General features: G+C 41.6%; 1 protein-coding gene across 1 annotated transcript; it reads right to left on the bottom strand.

The window, feature by feature from the left end:
* Positions 1-2,211: 2,211 nt before the first annotated feature.
* LOC123074170 (beta-sesquiphellandrene synthase-like) lies at positions 2,212-8,814 on the bottom strand. Its single transcript, XM_044497085.1, has 7 exons — positions 8,704-8,814; positions 7,250-7,502; positions 6,800-7,163; positions 6,482-6,700; positions 5,672-5,807; positions 3,211-3,459; positions 2,212-2,499 (listed from the first exon to the last, which is right to left on the bottom strand). Exons 1-7 carry the CDS (start codon positions 8,812-8,814, stop codon positions 2,212-2,214), a joined length of 1,620 nt encoding a protein of 539 aa, XP_044353020.1.
* Positions 8,815-20,572: the final 11,758 nt, after the last annotated feature.

Below are 20,572 nucleotides of genomic sequence, written 5' to 3'. Positions count from 1 at the left end.
GCGCCTAGGGTTGGGGGGGGACCCTAAAGGGGGCGCCCCCCTTGGCTTCGGGGGCAAGCCCCCTCCCCTTGGCCGCCGCCCCCCTCTAGATCTCATCTAGAGGGGCCGGCCCCCTCTCCCCTTGCCCTATAAATAGTGAGGGGGTGGGAGGGCAGCCGCACCACAGCCCTGGCGCAGCCCTCCCCCCTCCAACACCTCCTCCTTCCGTGGTACTTGGCGAAGCCCTGCCGGAGTACCACGCTGCTCCACCACCACCACGCCGTCGTGCTGCTGCTGGAGTTGTCTTCCCCAACCTTCCCTCATCCTTGCTGGATCAAGGCGCGGGAGACGTCACCGGGCTGCACGTGTGTTGAACGCGGAGGCGCCGTTGTTCGACGCTTAGATCGGAATCGACCGCGATCCGAATCGCTGCGTGTACGACTCCACCAACCGTGTTCTTGTAACGCTTCCGCATCGCGATCTTCAAGGGTATGAAGATGCACTCCCCTCTCTCTCATTGCTAGTCTCTCCATAGATTGATCTTGGTGATGTGTAGAATTTTTTTAATTTCTGCAACGATCCCCGACAATAAGATGGTCATGGAGCATGTCTTTCTTGGGCGGGCCTCTGACTTGATCTTCAAATTCCATGCATTTTTGTAGCACTAGCACCCATTGTGTAGACAACACGATTGTGATCGGTTGGGCAATATGATGGAACGATGATTGTTGTCGCTCACCGACTGGCCTTGCCATAGTACATCGACCACTTGGTGGTCTTTTTTCCTATTTATTTTATGCTTTCTTTGGGTGTGTTTGTGTTGATGCCCTAGCAGAGTATTTCTATGCTGCACTTGAACTTGTTGTGTGGACATGGTGGTTGCTTTATTTATAAAGCGGTGTGAAAGCTTATTTTGAGAGAATATGGGCATTCCTCTTCTTCAAGAACGTCAACTACTCAATTGTCCTTCATCTACAATGTTGTGCCCTCTATGGGGGTGATGGCTTTTAGATGTCAAATGTTCCTACTTTGCTACATGTATTGGTACACGAACGTGATCAATGTTCATTCTATATATACATACAGTGCAATATTATGTTGATTGATATGTATTGTGTTGCATGCCTATGTCCAAATTCATATTCTGACTAATTTGATATAAAATGCATGTATTAAATATTAAATTGTGGCCAAAAATGGTTGTGCTCATCATTGAGCATTAGACATGTTTGGAGAAAACAAACTGATAGTGATTTAGTTTTGCCACAAACTTGTAGGATCTTTCTAATGTTGGAATCTTTATACCTTCTTATATTTAATAATTGGGGGCTCCTTTCGAGCCTCCTTGTTGATCCTAAAAAACTACTTATTGTAAGATTTATATTTTACTTTTACAATAAAACAAAAGAGGAATGAAGTTATATTCTGAATTATGTACGGGTGTATCACCTTGATGCATCATTTGAGTCAATAATATTCTTCATATCAAGTTTTCAACCATGCAAAACATATTAATATATAAAAATATGAAGCTCTTATTGATTATTTATGTGTCTCGTCAATTGCTAGCCATTTGCAGTTGCACGGGTTGATCACTAGTTGTTATTAATGATGAAACAATGTCAATTACCAATACTGATGCCAAGTGTGACATGCCTATTAATTATGACAAAAATCATGATTGGTATGACGATTGTCATGCATCTTATGATATTGAAAATCTATCTGGAGCCGATGAGGATTAGGCGGGAGGAGCAAGATGCACGGACTTGTATTATCACAATGTTGGCGTTAACCATACAACATGCTCCTTACAAAAATGCAACGAAATAATCAATACAATTATGACACCAAGCAACCTTTTTTTGGCTTTGAAGCGTAACTTACCCCTTGATTGGATAAGTTTTGACGATTATTTTGTATTATACTAGGAGGAAGAAAGAATCTCTATGCTTGCATAATGGACTAGGGTAGGACCACACACAGAGCAAATGAATGAAAGAAAGCATTTATGTTTCAAAAAGCCAATGCATAAAAACAAAGTTTAATGTCACTCATACATTCCTGGAAGCGAGCACGACACATTTGTTTAACTGAAAAAAGATACATTAACATGGTGCCAATCTAAGTAGACTGCTCTTGATAACCATTCTAACATGACTGGCATTATTGTTGCAAAAGCAGTGTGCAACTGCTACTTTTGTATCCCCTTTGGATGCATGCTTCGTACATCTATTCCATTGGGTCAACAAAAAGCATTCTTATAGTATCCTTGATCGTCTCTGAATTAGTGTATGCGTCGGTATGCTTGTACATGTTATCCACAGTTCTTGAAAGGTCAAGTATAATTTGTGGCACAACCATTGGTTGATCTATCAATTCCAAATAATGTTTTAATATATCATTCCATGAATTCTCAATAAGTTCCTTTATCTTTTCACATGCGTCATATTTTGTCGTCGCATGCTCCTTCATGTAAGATTGGATAGTAGATGCACAGTGGACCCCTTGTTGCTCACGCTGCAAATATATAATGGTAGAAAGTGTCAATTATGTTTTAGTACAATAGTAAGTTTAATCACATATAATGGTAGAAAGTGTCAATCATGTTTTAGTACAATAGCTAGTTTAATCACAGGGAAGTTTAGAAGGCCTCTACAAGAAATTAAAAAGAAGACATTTGTGTTCCAGTTTGCCCCTCCTCACTTGAGATCTCATAATGGAAAGGGCTATGTTTCACCTTTCTTTAGTGAATTTATTTGCTACCATCGATCAAGATACATAAGACAAGGAAACTTGTAACCATACCCACATAGCAGCCGCTGTATATATTACACATGACAGACATTTTTCATGGGCCCCACTATCTACGACCTATGCCATCGTATTCATCGTCATGCCTAGGTCAGGCATGCTTAGGCCAGTTTCACTTCAAGCTTGCGTAAGCTAAGCAAGATTTAAAATGGTTATAGCTTCCATTTTTTTAAACAATTGTCTGTTAAACTTTAAATATTCTAGCTATACCATAACAACATGTGGTTATCATAATGTAAGCATGCAAAAAGGTACATATGTGCCTTAAATTGTAATAGTAAATATGATTGAATATTCATTGTGTATAGCTACTTCTTTAAACACATGACAATAATTATGTTGAGATAGCTACAACACTTTGCCAAGATGCATGCAAAATATTCATTTCAAGTCAAGTGCATCTCTAAGAATGTGTACCTCTGTTGATGCCATGTCGTTCGTGAGCCGTACAAATATAGCAAAAGACTTGAGAAGTTTTGTCTCGCTAGAAAGCCAATTGAAAGTCTCCGCATTTATGTCATCCATGCCAACGAAAAAAGCACATGCTACCACAGCTGTACCAATACTTATCGTTGAAACTTCAAGATGTTCGCTAATTTTCTTCGGCACATATTTTTCATCACGCCATTTTAGTTCAGCGGTGTATGCTTGAACTAATTTCTTGAACTGCATTGTTTCAAAATTAATCACCCAAAATGTTTGTAATATTGCTAAGAATTATAAAATGATTAAAATTGTTTGAAACAAAGATACCGAAATTGAAATTATCCATTGTCCATCTACATGTTTGGTAGACATAAAGTTATCTTGTCATCCAAAACTTCAACAGTTACATTTGCGGGGAATGGATATAATAAAAAGTTACTAGGGAATATGATTTTTCATGAAAAATATCAACATTAACGCTAACTGTTTCATGAAAAGCAATACCATTTTTAGTGAATTATTGTAAGTAATACTATAATTTGTTGGAAACCTAGTACAAACACAGCTCTGATACGCACACTAGAGCCCGCCTGCCCCAAACACAATGTACACAAGCGTGCACACCCTAGCCCTATGAGCTCCTCTGAGAGACTAAGCCAACAAATCTTGAGATCAGTGACCACAAACAACTTGTAGTCGATGGGAACATCGACTCCCAATGAACAAAAAGCTTCGAATAAATCTAGTAAAATGGAAGCACCCTTTCAAAGTATAGGACTCGAACCCCGGTTGATAGGTTCACCATAAGGAATCTAAGCTTCCGAGTTATGCTCAATTCGTTGATACTATCAAATTTTCAAACAACATATGGGAAACTGAAAGATAATTATTGTCACAAAAAGTCAATTGGTGAGTTAGTTTTGTACTCTCACGAAATGTTTAAAGGTGTGTTCTATTTTGATAAGTCATATCTTGTTCAAAAATTGTATCTGATAAAATCTGATTTTTCTAAATTGAAGACCTTGTCTCATTTCCATAAAGTAAGTTAAAATTACATACATATGCGAACTATCTAGGTTTATCACATGACCTACATCCAAATTGTTTCATTGAAAGTACATCCAATTCCCTAAATGGATATTGATTACTAACGACAATGTGTTGTGGACTAATAAATATGTGATTCAAATGTATAATTGTGTTTAAACTCTAACAACTAGAGAATTAATGTTATTAGCAGTCACCCAAATGAATAAGAGAAGAAGAGACCACACTTGATGATACAATTATATATTTCAATGGTTTCTAATGATTCAAGTATTATATTGATTATAGAACAAATTGTATCAAGAGTGACACATCTTATAGCCGGTGACAAAGCTTAGCATTGTTGTAATGCTTAACCGTTATCACCCGTAACCGCACAAGATTAACTTCCCGAGTGTCTGTTATTCACCACTAGTATATGGAGCAGAAGCTTGAAATTCTACGAGTCAAAGAGTTTAGTGGAAACACTATCCTAGTACTCCCTGCATTCCCTTATACAAGGCAACTTCATATTTTTTATCTAACTTTCACCATTAGTTTTACCAACAAAATGTGAGTTATATGCCACAAAAAGTATGTCACTGAACGCACATTTTAAAGCACTTTCTAATGATATGTTTTGTATGACATATAATCCATATTTTGTTGATCAAAATTATGAATCAAAGTTTCACACGAAAAACAAGTGGCCTTGCATAAGGGAATGGAGGGAGTTTTTTTTCTACAATACTTATTTCAAAGTTTGAATTATCTAGAATTTCCATCTAGATTGATTGGTCATTCGATTAGTTCAACCAAGACTTGGTTTGAATCTTAGTACACCATCTCATTATTTTTGTATAAGTGTTTGGGTTACGTCCCAAATGCATAGGGCTGGAATCGCAACTTGTATCCTACCATCTATAGCTGTTGACTTAAGTTTGATATGTATGTATGTATGAGTGCTTGAGTAGCAATTGCAATTTGGATCTCGGGCAACATCACCCGGGGCCACATAATAAGGGAATGGGATTGTTGCAATAATGACAATTTCAATGTGATGACTATTTATAACTGGCTCTAACGCTAAGAAACACGAAGCATACAAAAGGCTCATCTGGTCGGCATAGTCCTACATGTTCTAAGTTCCACTATTTGAAGCGAAAGTTAAGTATTTTCTCTTGTAGACTTGCATACAGATCTATCAAATTTTAATTTATTTACTTAAAGTATGTTACCATTTTTACTTTGTATCAGCCTAACAACATCAATAAAATATAACATTTCTAGTCTTAGCTAGATCATGGTATTTCATCTTGGCGGCACACAAACGACCAAATATTAGTAAGAGAATGCATATTAAAATAAACTAAGTGCACATTTCAATATGACAAACTAGTTTTCTGTGGTAAAATATAATACTTGCCGATTCTTTAAGATAAACCACACGATAGCTCTTCTCAGGTCCTAAATGCTCCTCAAAAGAATGAAATGTTTCCAACAAATATAAGTAGATATCCTTCATGTATTCTGGAAGCACATCTACTGCACCTTCATCCCACCTGCATTGCACTATGTTAGACCAAACTACTACTTAATTAATAAAGCAATATTCATGTTGCATTTAAAAAAAACTTCAAGAATGAAATGAATTTGTGTTTCTACAAAGATTTAATACAGTTAAATGAATAATTAATAACGGTACTTTCCTTCATATCTTATACAAACATCGCTCCATGACGATGTCCCAATTTCCACTTTAATGTTTGCATGTGTATTAATAAATTGTTTCTTGTACTAGAAATACCATTATCCAATGGTACTACATTTTCTTGCCAAAATGGAATTACTTATAGTTCTAAAATATTTATTTATTTATGGAGTTGTCGTGTAACTAGTGTGTGAGGTACAATGTATATTACGTAGACAACTTAGTATAACTATTTCACTTTTTCTAAAGAAAAATTGTATTAAGACACAAGGCACAACAAATATAGTAATATAGCTAATATGCCATCCCAATAGAATTATGGACGCCATGAGGACATACCCCACATAATTCATTCTACTTATAATGCGACACTTCACTATTTCTTTTGTGTTTGTATGACTTGATATTACTATTTATCTTCATGCTTATTCTAATGTATATTTAGTTCATATATTAAAACTATTATAAAACACATATATTATAATTATTAGAAAAACTAATTTGTGAAGGGAAGGAGGATTTAACCTATTAATTGCTTCTGCAAGTTGCATGCTCTCTTCAGTACTACCATAGGTGTCCAATATGTCATCTATTATAGTCATGAAAGCAGTGATCTTTGTTGCTATAATACGAGAATAAGAATATTTGCGATTGTAGCTAGTTCCATTTATCCAAAAATAAGTTTCTACTATTCTGTCTCTTATGAAACTCAAATTTGGCCCGACTTTGAGTTTCTGCCACCACCTAGAATGAGCATAACATAAGTTAGTTGGCATTCTTATGATTAGAAGAAAAAGAATACATTGTAGAATAATTTCAAGAAGAGAATTATAAAAAACTTACAAGGTGACCTCTTTTAACTCCTCACAGAAATGAAGTTGCAGAATATTAAAATTCAATTTTGCAAGCTCCAATATGGCTTCATTTCGTGTAGCCTCTTTTTCATAACAAGGTATGTAGCTTCTTGCTTCTAATATCCTAACCCTTCTAAAAGGAGGTGTAAGAAGTGCAGAAGACACTTCCTCTACAAACGGTGATTCCAAATGTACTAACGCACCAAGGAGGTGTTTTTTAGTGAAATAGATTGCCTTGTCAAGTACTTGCTCTCCCTTGGTCCTCATATGTGCTGCACTATATAAGCTCAATAAACTATTTGTATCGGATTCAAAGAAATCTCCTTCTCTGTCTTGAAATTTATTGAATACATCTGCAATGTTTATTGAAAATGGACATTAATAGTAATTAATGTTTGATTGTTATATATCTTGGTTGTGTGAGTTTATGAGGCCTTACCAGATGAGACATCATATCTATTTTTCCGCAAAAGATAAAATCGAAGTGAAACCAACTGTAGATTATTATCATCATAATCAGAGTTCAAAACGACATCTAGTAGTTCCCCGATCTCATTCTCATAGTGGTAGTCCAAGCCAAGTCGTTCAAGCGAGAGTATAAGCTCCATTACATTTTGTATTCCATTTGACTCTTTTATTACTGTTCTTACTTGCTCCAATAAAACTTCCATTCTTTCTCTCATCTGAGGTTGCTGCAATAATATAAATGGTATTACTAATCAATCATGTGGACCACTAATGCTTCGCATCATAGTGTTCGCCATAATGCTACAATTTCAAGAACTGCAATGAACATGACACACCATTAAAATATCTTAACAAACTAGACCATTTATTTCTAAGTTAGTTGATTCTTATTTTTTAGTCAATATTCTAACCATTTATTATCAACGTGATGAAATTTGGATAGCTAAACATTCAAGATATTATAGCAACTTTAGTTATAGAAATATGCAATGAGGCAGTTGCATGGTTTTACAAATAAATTTCAAATGGTGTGCAACTCTTGGTTTTATGATATGCTACTTGGCCAATTTAAAAATAATAGTTGCTCTCAAGTAACTACGGAAAATTCTATAAGAAAAACATTCTTAATTAATACAAATAATGGTAGAATCTTATTTATACCTAATATGGTGACTATTGTTGTAAAAGTTTCGACCCAGAAAAATAATTCTTTCACACATAAAAAGATGTTACAACTAATTAAAACCTATACCCATCACACAGTAAACGTTGCATATCATCGAAACAAATCATGGGTGTTTTCCGGCATTTGTTTGTTGAAAGCTGTTTGTGATAACAAATCCTCACGATAGTGCAGACTGTCATTTAGAAAAACAATTTAATGTTGCATTGTACTCTCTCCGTCCTGGTTTATTAGACCCCCTTGTATTTTGGGCCAAATTTTGACTCTAGATTCGATTTACAAAATATAAGTAATATTTCAAAAAAGAATTATCGTTATATTTGCATTCAAAGGAAGTTCTCAATGACACCATTTTGCTACATATAATTCATATTATGTTACACAAATGTATGGTCAAACTTGGGCTCGAAATGTGAATGTGCATAATAAACACGGACGGAGGGAGTACACATATTGTATTTTGTGTGTACAACGTGGCATAGTGTAATTGTCATGTTTTGACGAGAAGAGCTAAATCATGAGTTTACTTAATAAATATGGTAATTTTTCTTTAAAATTGGGTCGACGTGTGCATGCATGCATGTTTGCTGTTGCCCTGGTTCGGCAAATTAGAAGTCATTTGTATATATTCACTAAATAAGCCGATGTCATGCAAAAAATCTTTCCACGACCCTATAGTTATCTCCAAATGATTGTAGCATCTACTACTTTATATGTAGTACTACGAGTATGTACAGTAATACCTGCCCTGAAGATTGTGGCTGGTGTGTAAGGAAGTAATCTCCCCACAAAGTCGGGTGAAAAGTTGCCATCGTCTCCTCCTGGCCGGAACAGTCCGCGTGAGCTGCTGCCATTGAGTTGTTTGGATATACAATGATTCGGAGAACAAAATGAGAGGTGTATTTCAAGTGCTATGTGGAGGTGCTGGTATATATAGAGATACTCATGCCGACTTCTACCTTTTGTCCTTTTGTTGGTAAAAAGGGACATCCACATAAATATTACTAGTAACATGAAGTCTTTGTACGTATCAACCCTCACTATTTGCATCGTCTCAGGGTTCAACGTTTACAAATCAAGTCAGGTCCGGAGCAAAGAGAGAAAATAATATAATGGATTAGTTCTGGGCCTGCTACAACAGACTCACAGCCGGCTCACACATGCGCGGGGAGGAGTACCTGGTCTAGATTCTTCTCTATCCTTGTTCATTTATATTTTCTTGGGATCAATTGAATCTACGATCCGTCTAACATTTGTGTTCCCGGCGACAAGATCTTCAAAACAATAGCAATATCGAAAATTTCGATTCATTGGAACTTGGTGACAGTTTTATGCAACCTTTGCGAAAATGTTGTGGATACATGAGATATTATATGTATTATATTATATTGTGATAAGTCTATTTTCTCAGAAAACAATTGGATCCTACTTATAATTTTGTGTAACTCGTATATGAGACTTGTGGCACCAGATGAACACTAGTATTTGTCGAGACTTGTGGCACTCGATGAACACTAGTATTTGTCGAGACTTGACAGAGAAGGCCCCCGCGTCGCTCGATAGGGTGACACAGGTGTGTCGCCCTCATAGCCACCGTGCCACAGCCCTCCTCCCCACCACCCCCTCGCCGCCGTCGGTCAGCGATGCTTAAGAGAAGCCGCGTGTGGGGCAGGTGGCGGGACCTTTCTTCCATGTCTCACTAGTAGAAAAACGGTCAAATGTCAAGCACATTAGTGCCGGTTTGCTTTTGAGCCGGCACTAATGTGTCCATTAGTGCCGGTTCCAACGGCTAGCCGGCCGCTATCATTAGTACCGGTTCGTGGCCGACCTTTAGCACCGGTTCGTGCCACGGACCGGTACTAAAGTGAGTGGTGGCAGGATGTTGTCAGTCTGGGGCCCCTCTAGCACCTTGAGTACCGGTTCGTGGCACGAACCAGTGCTAAAGGTCGTCCTACATAAACTCTTCGTCCACCCGAGCTCGCTGTGTTCTTCCCCTTTCCCCTCTCCTCTCTGTTCTTCCCCTCTTCCTCTCGAGCTCATCACACATTTTGCCCAAAATTTGTCAAGATTTGAAGGCCCCCATCCATTCAAATGATCACAAAGGTTAGCAACTTTGTCCTTTCATCTCTCATTGCTAGATTAGCTCTTGCAATACTTTGTATAGTGATTAATTTATGAGTTTAGTAATTTGGGAGGAAATATATGTGCTAGTATTTGATTTATATGCAATTTGAGGTCAAAAATAACACTTAGTTTGCATATGTAGGTGTGGTTTACTTAGTGCCTTCTAAATCTCCGTCGTAACCACAGTCGATCGCCCGCACCGTTCCGTCGCCGGCACCACCTTGTGGTGAGCCTCTTGTTCATGAATGTTTTACATTACCAAATTGATGTTTGTGTGATTTGGATATATAGTTACTCGTATAATTATCTTACCCGTACGTTGTTTGTTATACATAGTGCCATGGTTTTGATATCCGTCCCCGTCGGCCCTCGTCCTTGTTATGATTCGGATGTGGTATATTCTCTTTTAAAACTAGTTGTTGCATTTCATGTTTATGACAAATTATGCCCATCAAGTTGACATAGATATTTTTGTCTAGGAGGTTTGTGAACCGGAAATTCCAACCGACCCTATTGTCGAGAGGTTAAATTTAGTTGAAAGAGAAAACGAGTATTTGAAAGAAAAATTGAAAAGAATTGAGGGGGAGAAGATGTAATTGGAGTTGCATGTTGCCGATGTCGTCGATGATCACAAGATCAAGATGGAGAAAATGCGCTTGAAGATTAGAAAGATTAGAAAATATGCCATTGATAGTGAGGCTTGGTATCATTATGTTGTTGGATCAATTGTTACCTTAGTTGCGATCTTGATCGCATTTGTTGTTGCATTTAAATGCTTTAGTTAGAGAGTTATTTGTTTGTTGCATTTAAGTCTTGTATGAACTTTATGTATGAACTTGTATTAATTTGGTCTTTTCGGTGTTGTGTAATGAAGATGAGCCGACAATAGATGTACGATGACCGATGCTCTCCCGAGTTCAATAATGGCGTGCAAAATTTTCTGCTTGCGGCTGAGGCAAACAAGCGGGCGGATGGTTTTGTGCCTTGTCCATGTTTAGTCTGTAAGAATGATCACAATTACTCTACATCAAGAACCATTCACGTCCACCTGTTTAAGTCCGATTTAATGCCCCACTATAATGTTTGGACCAAGCACGGAGAAAGAGGGGTTATGATGGAAGACAATGAAGAAGAAGTTGACGACGACAGCTATCCTGGCCATGGGTTCCCTGAATACGATGATACAACAATGGGGGAAGAAGCTGAGCCGACAATGCGGGAAGAAGCTGAAGAAGAGGCATCAGATGAGCCCGCTGATGATCTAGGTCGGGCCATTGCCGATGCAAAGAGAAACTGCGCAAGTGATTTGGAGAAGAAGAAGTTGCAGCGCATGTTAGAGGATCACAAGAAATTGTTGTACCCGAATTGCGAAGCTGACAAGAAAAAGTTGGGCACCACACTGGAATTGCTGCAATGGAAGGCAGAGAATGGTGTATCTGACAAGGGATTTGGAAAGTTGCTGGTAATGATAAAGAATATGCTTCCAAAGGACAACGAATTGCCCGAGAGTACATACGAAGCAAAGAAGGCTGTCTGCCCTCTAGGGTTAGAGGTGCAGAAGATAGATGCATGCCCTAATGATTGCATCCTCTACCACGATGAGTACGAGGATTTGAACGCTTGCCCGGTATGCGGTGCATTGCGCTATAAGATCAGGCGCGATGACCCTGGTGATGTCGAGGGCGAGCGCCCCAGGAAGAAGATTCCTGCCAAGGTGATGTAGTATGCTCCTATAATACCATGGTTGTAACGTTTGTTCCAAAACAAAGAGCATGCCAAGGCGATGCGATGGCATGGAGAAGACCGTAAGAAAGACGGAAAGTTGAGAGTACCCACTGACGGGTCGCAGTGGAGAAAAATCGAGAGAAAGTACGGGAAGAGTTTGCAGATGATGCAAGGAACGTATGGTTTGGTCTAAGCGCAGATGGCATTAATCCTTTTGGGGAGCAGAGCAGCAACCATAGCACCTGGCCTGTGACTCTATGTTTGTATAACCTTCCTTCTTGGTTGTGCATGAAGCGGAAGTTCATTATGATGCCAGTGCTCATCCAAGGCCCTAAGCAACCCGGCAACGACATTGATGTGTACCTAAGGCCATTAGTTGAAGAACTCTTACAACTGTGGAATGGAACAGGTGTACGTGCGTGGGATGAGCACATGGGGGAAGAATTTGACCTAAAGGCCTTGCTGTTCGTGGCCATCAATGATTGGCCTGCACTCAGTGACCTTTCAGGACAGACAAACAAGGGATACCGCGCATGCACGCACTGTTTGGATGATACCGACAGTATATATTTGGACAATTGTAGGAAGAATGTGTACCTGGGACATCGTCGATTTCTTCCGAGCAGGCATCCCGTAAGAAAGAAAGGCAAGCATTTCAAAGGTGAGACGGATCACCAGACGAAGCCTCGCCACCGTACTGGTGTTGATGTAGATGATATGGTCAAGGATTTGAAGGTACTCTTTGGAAAGGGTCCTGGCGGACAACCTGTTCCGAATGACGCTGACGGACGCGCACCCATGTGGAAGAAGAAATCTATATTTTGGGACCTGCCCTATTGGAAAGTCCTAGAGGTCCGCTCTGCAATCGACGTGATGCACGTGACAAAGAATCTTTGCGTGACCCTGCTTGGCTTCTTGGGCGTGTATAGGAAGACAAAAGATACACCTGAGGCACGGGAGGACCAGCAACGTATGCATGGAAAAGACGGCATACATCAGGGTCATGCCAGCTACGCTCTTACCAAAGAAGAGAAGGAAATCTTTTTTGAATACCTGCTCAGTATTAAGGTACCGTCTGGCTTCTCGTCGAATATAAAGGGAATAATAAACATGGCAAAGAAAAAGTTCCAGAACCTAAAGTCTCATGACTGCCACGTGATTATGACGCAACTGCTTCCAGTTGCATTGAGGGGGCTTCTACCGGATAACGTTCGATTAGCCATTGTGAAGCTATGTGCATTCCTCAATGCAATCTCTCAGAAGGTAATTGTAACACCCCGAGAATCATGCTACAGTAATCTTCCCCTAAATGGTGGCCAGGTCATCATGACTACTATGAAAATTTCCATTTGTCCAAAATCAAGTCAAATTCATATTTAAATTTCAAGTGAAATTTTTAATTCTTCGATTGGTAAAACTAAAATGTTCGAATAATTCTATAAATTCCCCTGATCATCTTCATGTTGAAACCAACTTCATTTGGCTCACAAATAAATTCCTAGGAAAATAATAACTGGTCCAGCAGCAAATAGAATAGCCTTTTCAAAATAAACAAATATTTTAAACAATTTCTTTTGACCTCAAACTTTGTGGGACTCTCCAAATTTATGGCTAATAATTATGTGCCAAATTTCTTTGTCAGGAAAATTCAATCGCGTTTTGCTTTAAATATAAAATAGTGAGGAAATTATAAAAACAGAAAAATAAAATTAGTAAAAGGGCCTAACTAACTAATGTGCATCTGGGCCTTAGAGGCCACAGAGCACCAGCGGCCCACCTCACCTTCTCTCCCTCCTCACGCTACAGGATAGAGGGGAGGGCGTGGCGGCCATCCCGCGGCTATGGTCGCCCCTCCAGCCACACGCCGGCCATCCGGCGGTGCCCCGCGAAGATAAGGACCCCAAGCGCCCCTGGCAAACCCTAGCCCCTCATTCGCCCCCCTCGTCTTGCCCCCTTCGGCTTAACAGTCACCCGAGAATCCCATGGCTGCGCCGCCGTGAAGCTCGCGGTCTCCGTCGTCCCCTCGCCAACTGTACGCGACCATCCGCTCCATCGTCGACCACTGCCTCGACCACAACCGCTGGATCAAGCCGGGATCCCCTACATCGACCAGATCGAGGTCACCTTCAACCTCCGCCCCACCGCTCGCCGTCTTCGATTCGGCCTCACCGGAGCCTCCCCGAGCCCACTTTGCTCACCTACAGGCTCGATGTGAGCTCCTCTCCCCGTTCCCCTTTTCTTTCCCCTCAAATTCGTCGTCGTTTGGCCGCCCCACGTGTTGGCCGCCATGACAGGGAGCTCGGCTCCGTGCCCCTGTTTGCTGCTCCATTGCTGCGCCTCGGGCCGCCCTCACCTGTCGCTGGCCGCGCTCGCGGAGAGCCCCCGCGTGCCAGCCCGCGCCCTCGCTCGCTCCTGTCCGCGCACACGCGAGCGCCCTTACGCGTCCGCCACTCCGTGGCCGTGCCAAGGCGCGCGCCTACAGCCTCCTGCGCCCCCCCCCCGCCTCGCCTCTGGCCGCGGCATGGCCGCGTCCGCGGCCCTGCCTGCTGCTTGAGCCGCTGTTGCTCGCCGCTCTGCTGTGCGTTGCCGTTGCCGCCGTACTGCTGTTGTGCTGTCGCTACTGCTCCCGCTTGATGCCGCGCTCCGTTCTGCTGCTGCTCTTGCACTACTGCTAGGCTACTGCAGCTGCTTTTACTTGCTGCTGATGCTTCTACTACGCTGATGCTGCTGCTTGGTAGCGCCGCTAGGCTGCCTTGCAAGCTGCTGCTACGGCTGTTTGCTACGCCGGCTGCTGCCACTACTGGCCATGGCCGTGTGTGGCGTGTAATGTGTGTGCGTGAGTGTGTGCACAAAGGTGTGTGTGGCCGGCCCTTGTTTGACTAGTACATATTAGGATTTAAATTAGTAGATCAATTAGCCTAATGTGCAGATGACATGTGGGCTCCATTTGATTAGGTTAATTTTTTTATTAATTTGGCTAGGTGTAGCCTATGGCATGTGGGCCATACGCCCTGTTGACTGGTCAACCTTTGACTGGGTCAACCCAGTCCCCTAGCCCCACATGTCAGCCTCTTTGGGTGTGTACACAGTGGGTACACATAGCAATTTCCCTATTTAATTCGAATTAGCGGTAATTCCAGAAAATACTAAAATCTTTGAAAATTAATAGAAATTAAACCGTAACTCCGATGAAAATGTTTTCTACATGAAAGTTGCTCAGAAAAATGTAACGAATTCGAATATGCGGTTCGTTTACCTGTCAGATGCCTCTAACTATCTGAACATGTAACATTTCCCCTCCGGTCATCTGTCTGACACAGGTCCGGAACCGGGAAAACATTCCCGGTTATTTTCCCCTTCACCTATATTGCGTAGTATTGCGTTAGAGCACCCCGTAGCTCTGCTTGTTGACTTGTCATGTATCTTGTTTGCTTTGTATTTACTGTTTCTCCCCCTCTTCTCTTCGGTAGACCTTGAGATCGCTACTGATGCCCTTGTGATCGTCTACGTCACCGACGACCCTTCTTCCCTTACAGCGGAGCTCCCAGGCAAGCCCCCCCCCCTTGATCACCAGATATCGCCTATTCTTCTCTATACTGCTTGCATTAGAGTAGTGTAGCATGTTACTGCCTTCCGATATCCTATCCTGATGCATAGCCTATCCTTGCTACTACTGTTGTTACCTTTACCTGCAATCCTACATGCTTAGTATAGGATGCTAGTGTTCCATCAGTGGCCCTACACTCTTGTCCGTCTGCCATGCTATACTAATGGGCCGTGATCACTTCGGGAGGTGATCACGGGTATATACTATATACCTTATATACATGACACATGTGGTGTCTAAAGTCGGGTCGGCTCGAGGAGTACCCGCAAGTGATTCTGATGAGGGGGCTGAAAGGACAGGTGGCTCCACCCCGGTAGAGGTGGGCCTGGGTTCCTGACGGCCCACGACTGTTACTTTATGGCGGAGCGACAGGGCAGGTTGAGACCACCTAGGAGAGAGGTGGGCCTGGCCCTGGTCGGCGTTCGCGGATACATAACACGCTTAACAAGGTCTTGGTATTTGATCTGAGTCTGGCCATTTGGTCTATACGCACTAACCATCTACGCGGGAGTAGTTATGGGTATCCCGACGTCGTGGTATCAGCCGAAGCTCTTTTGACGTCAGCGACTGAGTGGCGCGCGCCGCATTGGACCGTAAGCTCGCGCTTGTATTAAGGGGGCTAGGTCTGCTTCCGGCCGCGTACGCAACGTGCAGGTGTGCATAGGGCGATGGGCCCAGACCCCTGCGCGCATAGGTTTAGACCGGCGTGCTGACCTCTCTGTTGAGCCTAGGTGGGGCTGCGACGTGTTGATCTTACGAGGCCGGGCATGACCCAGAAAAGTGTGTCCGGCCAAATGGGATCGAGCGTGTTGGGTTATGTGGTGCACCCCTGCAGGGAAGTTTATCTATTCGAATAGCCGTGTCCCTCGGTAAAAGGACGACCCGGAGTTGTACCTTGACCTTATGACAACTAGAACTGGTTACTTAATAAAATACACCCTTCCAAGAGCCAGATACAACCCGGTGATCGCTCTCTAACAGGGCGACGAGGAGGGGATCGCCGGGTAGGATTATGCTATACGATGCTACTTGGAGGACTTCAATCTACTCTCTTCTACATGCTGCAAGATGGAGATGGCCAGAAGCGTAGTCTTCGACAGGACTAGCTATCCCCCTTTTATTCTGGCATTCTGCAGTTCAGTCCACTGATATGCCCCTTTACACATATACCCATGCATATGTAGTATAGCTCCTTGCTTGCGAGTACTTTGGATGAGTACTCACGGTTGCTTTTCTCCCTCTTTTCCCCTTTGTATACCTGATTGTCGCAACCAGATGCTGGAGTCCAGGAGCTAGAGATCCCGAGGATGATTCTACCTGGAGTTCGGCTTCGAGGAGTAGTTAGGAGGATCCCAGGCAGGAGGCCTTGCCTTTTCGATCGTTGCTACTTTTGTGCTAGCCTTCTTAAGGCAAACTTGTTTAACCTATGTCTGTATTCAGATATTGTTGCTTCCACTGACTCGTCTATGATCGAGCACTTGTATTCGAGCCCTCGAGGCCCCTGGCTTGTATTATGATGCTTGTATGACTTATTTATGTTTTAGAGTTGTGTTGTGATATCTTCCCGTGAGTCCCGTCACAAGTTGGTATCAGAGCCAACTTCCTGTAGGAATCCCCCTTTCCAACTCCTTGGCCGAAGTTGAGTCTAGTCAGTGAAAACTGTTTTACTAACATGACTGTGTGGCTTACGGGCCCACGTCGCCATTGGGTGGTATTAGGATCTTTTACTCCTTGCCTATACTCTGGGACTCTGATCTCTCTTCTATTCGGGTTAAATGATTTTACTAAATCTAACATTAGGATCTCGTTATCACTTTCACCCGGAGAGCCCCTTATTTACTGATGATCGTCTGCTGCACATGAAGACCCTGAAGATACTCTCCGCTGATAACCCGAGAACTTGTGTTCATCGCTTTTGCAATTCCCTTTCATCGATAAACTCCTATGGATAACCACGTATACTCGCCACTCATACAATGTTTCCCAGTTGATCTTGTTATTACAAGATACCCCGAAATTCTCTCTGTTGTTCCGAGAATCCTTTGAGCTTACTGCCTTGCTGTTCTTTGTCACCTGAATACCCCTACGGATAATTCTCGCACTTACCGAGTATCCGGTCATCCCCAGTTGATTCAAGTATTCCACAATAGTCTTCAAAATACTATTCGATCTTCCAAAAATCCTCAGGAGCCTATTGCTCTTGAAATTCTTGTTTGCTTGCATTATGGTTAATCCCATAAGTCTCATAATCTTATTGGCATCTCTTGTCATTATCATTTTGAGTCCGTTGATTCAATTTGTTGTGAATGCTCGCAATCCTCAATCATATCCTAGAATTCATTCTTCCGGCTCAAACGTCATTTAAAACGTGAGCTGGATCTCGACCTATCAAATTGCCATCGATTGTACCCCTAAGCCTACTCAACTTATCCATCCTTGATCAGAGCGTTGCTTCTGACCCCCTGATTTGGAAATCATAATTCTTTTGCATTTGAACTTTGAGTTAGTCAGTTGTTTCTATAATCAGATCTCCTTGCATTCTTCTTCCTCTGGTTGAGTACCGATGCTCACATTAGATCCCTTGTGGACCATCGGTTCCTTTGTTGGATTTTATCCGACAGTGTCCTTCATATTGAATAACCTTGTGAGCCTTTCCATGGGTATATAATGCCTTTGGTAAATTGTATCATCTGTTTTTTAACAATGCTCTTCTTTCGAGCTTGTAATATTTACTCCGAAGTTTGTGGTATATGTTCCTAAGATGCCTTGATGGGTTGAACCTATGCCTTTCATAATATGTGTGAACTCGAAAGTTTTCATGAGTCATACTCTTCTGGTATTTTGCCAGATAAAAATTTTCAACACTGCAACTTCATCAAACGCGAGAAAGTGAATGAAAGGTTATGCATTGAAGAAGTGGGAGTCGACCTTGAACTTTGCGTTCATGCCCATGGACACGATGTAGATCTTATCATTAAAGCTTTTCTTAAATTAATTATTCCCTTGGTATAAGTTCATCTTATATCTGGGATCTGGCCTTTTGCAATCGTGGTTCCGACCTTGTTCTCCTTTAAACACCATTTCTCGTACAAGTTAGGCACTTGTCTTCTACAGAGCAATACCCCAGTCCAACCTCTACTTTGGTTTGTCGTCGAGTATTACCCCCCTGGTATCTCGAGATTATCACGGAACTGCATAACTTCTTATGAGTTCTCCATCAAGTATTACATTCTCATTGATTCCAATTTTTCACGGGCTCCGAGTTATTAAACACTCAAGGACATCGATAACTGAATCGAGTCCGCATCACGATTAAACAACTCTGAGTAATCTCCTTTGTTTACGAGTTCGTACTCGATCACGTCATCCCTAGCCTACTCGGCTATGTCATTATCGTGCCGATTTTAACTGTGCTACCTGGTCTTTATTCCCGGAGCACCACTTTCGACGATGAGCTAAGCTTACGTCGATTTTCCTCGTCATATCATTTCGCCTTGAACAGCAAGCTTGATTTCGAGTTTGTGTCGTACCCAGGGTTCCAATAACCTTTCGCTTCATCATTCCTTTGACTTGATGTCATCGCCGAGTGATTGCATCTTCATGGAATCTCTCGACAAATGTGTCGTGATCATCACGAGCAGTCTGAGTCCTTCCGGAATATCGATTGAATTCATGATGAGAAAGACCATCCTTTCCCTTGATGATTTGTGTTATCATCGGCCACTTTACTGCCTTCCCTCCAACACAAACTTGTTCGTGTTATGTGTTATACCTTGAGATCCTTGCTATCCAGCATTTGTTCCTCTTTACTTTGGAGTATTACCAAATTTTATATCAAGAATGTCGTGAGAATTTCACCACCTCTTTAGAATTCTTGATATAGTAATACATCTTGCCGTCTACATTCAGTTCTTGGTCCCCATGTTGATTTTAACAAAAGTACCCACAAATGAACTGTGATGTGTAAAATTCAAAACTTCCAGCAACCCTATTGCTTGTAAGTTAATGAACGATAGTTCATTCCTTGTGTATTGGTTATCGAATCACCATTCTAACCTTGATCATGCTACCTAAGCCCATATTCGGGTGCACTTTTCGACCAATGTTTAATTGTGTATGTTTTCCTCGAGCATACATCATTAAGTCATTCGATCTAGCTAATGTTATCTCCTTGTTCACATAGTTGTGGAAATCCATCTTTTGGAAATCTCAATGGATTGTCGCCGAGTCAATCAGTCACCTCCTCACCTCTCCTTGATTTAATTATGAACCCTTGTTCGGAACTCGCTTCCATAGTTCATCTCCCGAGAATCTTCGATGTCGTTTCGACAATTTGTGTTGCACCTTTCTCCTCAGGCATCCTGAGTCTGAGTTATCTTGACACCAATCAGATCTGAATCTCGGTCAAATATGATGGTTGGAACATATTTCCAAGAGTTACAACATTGGTCTATTTATGACCCGATAAGGTAATGTCATGCCTAACCCACCTGGCCGGAGGACCTATTGTTATAAGTTTTCCCTTTTAGCAAGGTTAACCATTCTTCCATGAGGAAATTGTAAGACTTATTCTACAAGTTATTCCTGATGAATCCTTTGTGTTTCCAAAGTCTGATCTTCACCTGATGACCATGTCAATGCTATCTCGAAGCATGTCTAAGGTACTCCGATTTTCAACAAGAACATTTGAAGCCCAATGCTAAATGTTTCCTGCTCAATTATCCAAACAACACTGTATGGGTAATGTCATGAAATTTCTCTCCCCTTACCTAAAGAGTTTTCTACATTATATCCTGTCATGGATATCATGCTCTGCTTGTCCTTGGGAAGGAAATACCCCTGAAATATGTGTTTTAACACATTTTCTTTCCATTGTTCTGTTTAATCTGATAATCATAATTTCCTTTCCATTGTTTGGTTTAACCTTTCTTGTGATCTATATGATCTAAGCAGTAATATTCTCCTGCTTATGTAAACACCTCGTTGTACAATTCTGTCAGCAAGACCCTGTTACTGTTGTTGATGACATTCCGGTAGCCACCGATGGACGAGAACTTTGCCTATTGGTCCGCCTCATTCAACGAGCAGGAAAATGGTTATCTTCGTCCCTCACCCTTGGTACCAGCGTTGTTTCCAACATAACTAACAGGCTATAC

This window comes from Triticum aestivum, chromosome 3D (genome assembly GCF_018294505.1).
Source record: "Triticum aestivum cultivar Chinese Spring chromosome 3D, IWGSC CS RefSeq v2.1, whole genome shotgun sequence".
NCBI lineage: Eukaryota > Viridiplantae > Streptophyta > Magnoliopsida > Poales > Poaceae > Triticum > Triticum aestivum.
Note: the sequence above shows the minus strand (reverse complement) of the source record. Positions and strands in the feature narration are given on the sequence as shown.